The sequence below is a fragment of the Cupressus sempervirens genome, chromosome 10 (assembly GCF_028749045.1).
Source record: "Cupressus sempervirens isolate cs-2001-9-10 chromosome 10, ASM2874904v1, whole genome shotgun sequence".
Classification (NCBI taxonomy): domain Eukaryota; kingdom Viridiplantae; phylum Streptophyta; class Pinopsida; order Cupressales; family Cupressaceae; genus Cupressus; species Cupressus sempervirens.
The window spans coordinates 684,506,000-684,510,648 of NC_143127.1; the positions used below are offsets into that span (position 1 = coordinate 684,506,000).

Below are 4,649 nucleotides of genomic sequence, written 5' to 3' on the forward strand. Positions count from 1 at the left end.
AGGCCAAGAGCATTGGAAAATTCTTGTCTAGCAGAATAGCAGTAACTTATCTTTTCCTAAAATGGCTAAAATTTGGAAGGGACATCCATTTGGTGACATCTTAGTGGGTTCTTTCCCAGTCCTTGGATTCCATAGTTTTCAGAAATATTTAGAAGGCTTTGAAAGTTATCAGAGAATTTCTCTCCACCAATAATTGCATCTGCGGAAATACTTTGACAAATTTGGATTTACAGGAATGAGAAATTTCAAGAGGGATAGGTTGCTTACTATGCTAAAAAAACATATCTCCAATGTTGCCTAACGGGTCAGTGAAACATTGAAGATATCAAGGTGAATGTTTGAAAAAAGTTGCTTGATGATGGACTTGTCACAGTCAACGCATCCAAAATACTTTATGGTCAGACATGGGCCAACAATAAGAAAGAGATCCAACTCTTTCTATGAGGCTTGGTAGAGTTCGTCAAAAGATACAAAAGTTTCAGCAGCCTTGATTGAATAATGGGAACAAAATCCAAGCTTCAGTCGAGGAAGGCACCAGTTAACTGATAGCCAAGTTGCAAACTTGCTTTCTACTTTGTTTTGTGATTTGCTTTGTCCATTTATACCACTATGTAACTTCATTTTGCTCATCAAACAGTGAACTTGTAACTACAATTGTTTAGCATTTTATGTTGATGCTGAAAATGCTTAGGGTCATACTGATAGCTGTGATTTCAGTAGGATCTGAATGATGCTATTACTTTAATCGTTTTGATCTTCTATCTTTAATGTATAATAGAAAAAAAATCATATAAATCATTAGTGTAATATAATATATTTTTCTATTTTAAAAATAATTATTAAAATTTAGATTACATCATATCTTAATTACATTGCAGCCAAATTCTTTAAATATAGCTAAGGCGTGATTTTTTTTCAAAAATAATTAACAAATCTTTTAAAAGTAGCTAATGAATATTGGCATCTTTTAATATCAGAAAATTGAGTTATGAATTAAATAATTATTTCTAATTGGTGATAAACCAATTCATTAATGACTATTATAAAATAAATGTATGTACTATTTTCTAATAGCAAGTACTAGTATGGATGCAAAAATTTAATTTGACATTAAGCATACAAAATAAAAATTAATTTTATAATTATCTCTTTTAGCAAATTTTTCTAACTTTTAATTTTATATGATTTTTCTAAATTTATATTATTTACTTTTAAATCCTATAATCAGCTTTATTTAAAACCAAAATGAAAATGAAGGCAACGCTGCTTTGTTCAGCTTTGTAGTCGGCTTTATTCAATAAAAAAAAAAAAACTACGTCGTCAACCGGAGACAACTTTTTAGATCTGATATGGTTATGGCATGTTTAAAATCAATGCAAAACGCCAAAACATTTCCATGTGAATTTTTGGCATCCATGTGAGCATATCTGGAAAGAATAGTTACGACTATTAATTAATGTGCGCATAAAATTTTGGCCCATGCCGATCTTGAAATATAGCCATTAAATAATTGCTTAAGCGAGGAAAGGAACGTGATTGATACTCTTGCATTAGACTTTCGGACTATTCTTGAGTAATCCTGATCTTTTGTATCCGACAAACTTCAGTTTTATATATCATCAATACAACTCACCAGAATTGTTTCAGACACACAAAGGAGAAAGAGAAAGCATGGACAGCAGGTAACTAAGTCCTTAAGTCCTCCGTGGTACAGGAAAGATTACCATGTTTTTCAGAATTATGACATTATATTTTTTGGCTTAACTTAAATGAAGTTAAATGGCAAAGATCTTTTGTTTGTGTAAGTGTTGAATCATGGACAGCAGATAACTTCGCGTTTAAGCCGGCCCTGCTACAGGGAAGATGATCATGTTTTCCAGAATTATAAGTTGATGTTTTCGCCTTGTTTTAATCAAGCCAATTGCCGAAGATCTGTTGTTGGACAAGTGTTTGATCTGGATTGTTTTTTTCTGAATTGTAACTCTGTGTAATGCATAAAATTACTTTTTATACATACACTGATTGGATTGTACAAGTTTATTGGACTTGTCCAAGGGGCAGAGCTTTATTTGTTAAAATCATGATTAAAAATAAAGTTTAAATTTCTATAAGGATATCTAAAATGGAATTCTAAATTGTGACTCTCGTTTATCAATGGATTTCTAATAACGGTGATTTTTAAGGTAAAAGTAGAATTATAAGTAGGGAAGAGCATGTGTCGCTATATGCACTACATTTAGCTGCACGTCTTTTTAAGAAAAAAGTTACTAATGAGATGGCTTGTGTATGCTTGTTGGTACCAATAGAGCATGATTGATAATAATTATGTGCAAATGTTATATTATTAGAACATTTGTGACAAAATATTAGTCAATTGTTCAAACATTTTACAAATGGGTAATGGCACAAGAGCAGCCATAATCTAGGCCACACTCTGAAATTCCCATTGGAATTTCACAGTGTGCATCATTATTACCCAGAACCCCAAAAAATTTAGCCACGTGCAGTTAAGGCAGGAAGTTGGCTATTAGGTACTGGTACACCTCCCCATGGGCTCTTGATCTTTAATAGAGGTGATTTCTAATGTATTTAGTATTTACTCATAGGAAGAATGTAGTCTTTCCTGCACATTCGTGACTTCAATAAAAGATCTCATACAACTGATTAGCATTGGTGACCCTGAACTATAATTTCAGATGGTGGACAAAGGAGACTGTAGCAGTGGTAACAGGAGGCAAGAGAGGCATTGGGTATGCAATTGTTCGCAGATTGGCAGCGACTGGTGTTTCTGTAATTTTGACGGACCCAGATAAAGAGGTGGGCACGGCTGCTGTCAAAACACTCCATGATGCTGGGTTCGATAATGTTGTCTTTTATCAGCTGGACGTGAAGGATGATACGGGCATTCATGTGTTTGCCAAATGGATGCAGCAGCATTATGGAAAACTTGATATTCTGGTACCCACTATTCTCTCATCTTACATTTCTCCTTTCATTTCGAATCTGAATATTTTTCATAATGTTTTGTTATATATGTTTGCAGGTTAATAATGCAGGGATATTGGGGATTTCAATAGATTATGACATCTTAAAGGCCAATCAAGCAGATCCAAGTCAGATATTTGTAAGACAATTTCTCTCTGTATACTGATTGATGAGCTAAGAATATTACGCGCTCTACTAACTTTCAGCCTTTTGTTCCGTATTATGGAAGTCTGGAAAGACAGTGGAAGGTATTTCTGAGAACTATGAAATGGCCAAGGAATGCATTGGCATAAATTATTATGGTACCAAAAGAATGACCGAAGCGCTTCTTCCTCTTTTGAAGCATGCTGGTGATGGTGGAGGTCGAATTGTGAGTGTTACTTCTCGTGCTGGAGTCCTGGAGGTGAGCAAACTTTATCTCCACAAACGACTGAAACTTTGCGGTCGGTGATGATTGTCACTCACTGTAAATTTACATTGTATGTTTGAATTTTGTACAGTTTCTTCAAAATGAAGCTCTGAGGCAGCACTTGAATGACCTGGACAACTTGAACGAAGATAAAATAGACACATTTCTTGGAAGTTTCCTAAAAGATTTTCAAGAGGGATTATTGGAGTGCAATGGCTGGCCCGTTCAATTTTCAGCTTACTATGTTTCCAAGGTTGCTGTGAATGCCTACATACGGGTACTTGCACGTCAAAACCCTGAGATGTATGTGAACTGTGTCCATCCAGGATATGTAAAGAGTGAGATGAATTTCAATACAGGGCATCTATCGCCTGATGAAGGTGCAGAGGGTCCTGTCATGCTAGCCCTTCTTCCCCCTGGTTCACCTTCTGGGCAATATTACAATGGAAAGGAAATAGCTAGCTTTTATTTCTTAGATAAATGAGGTTAAACGTTTCATTGCAAATAAAATGCCCTGGTGTTGCAGCAGTCATTTTGTATCTACCAGGCTGCAAAACACTAAGCTAAAGTCAATGTCTTATTTGATCTGATGAAGTATGATTCCCTGTAGCAAAATGAACTTGAATCCACACAAAATAACCAAACTGAGGAACTTGTGGCTCATTTTCATTCATAATTTTGGGGTACATCTTTGATATTTTTTTTTCAATTATTGTTCTTTCTTCTATAGTTTTATATTACTGTAACTATATGTAGATCTAACAATAGATGGCTAGTAGTATAGACTATAAAAGTTCATTTCCTTTCTTTTTCTTTACTTTTAGTGGAAAATTAAAAAAGATGTCTTTTTTATAGTCTACTTGAGTAAAGCTTCAGGTGTTAGCAAAACTCTGCTCCAGTTCAGAGATTAAAGTCTAAACTCAAATCAAAACCAAACTATTGCTGGTCCTGAATTTCTCTGTGTTGGATAATGAAAATAATAATAAAAACTTTATCTTTTAGGAGAAATAGTGTTTTAAAAGATAGTGTTTATTTTGGAAGGATAAAAATATTTTTTCTAAGTTTGGTGTTGTTATCCAAAAGTCAATGCAGCCCTGTGGAAAAGACATCAAAATCAAAAGATCCTAATTTGAAAATTAAAGAGGAAGAAACCAAACCAAAACTTGAAAGAAACAGAGAGGAAGAAAATACAAAAAGTACACTTCATACTTTCCGGTGCTCCACAATATCATCTTTTAAAAAATTTCTAGATTTC

The 4,649-nt window shown here is 34.1% G+C and overlaps 1 protein-coding gene across 1 annotated transcript; it reads left to right on the forward strand.

The window, feature by feature from the left end:
• Positions 1-1,543: 1,543 nt before the first annotated feature.
• On the forward strand, positions 1,544-4,070 carry LOC149535693 (short-chain dehydrogenase/reductase 2b-like). Its single transcript, XM_089806349.1, has 5 exons — positions 1,544-1,682; positions 2,697-2,958; positions 3,044-3,124; positions 3,215-3,388; positions 3,486-4,070. The coding sequence occupies exons 1-5, from the start codon at positions 1,672-1,674 to the stop codon at positions 3,876-3,878; spliced, it is 921 nt and encodes a 306-aa protein (XP_089662475.1). The 5' UTR covers positions 1,544-1,671; the 3' UTR covers positions 3,879-4,070.
• The last annotated feature ends 579 nt before the right edge of the window (positions 4,071-4,649 follow it).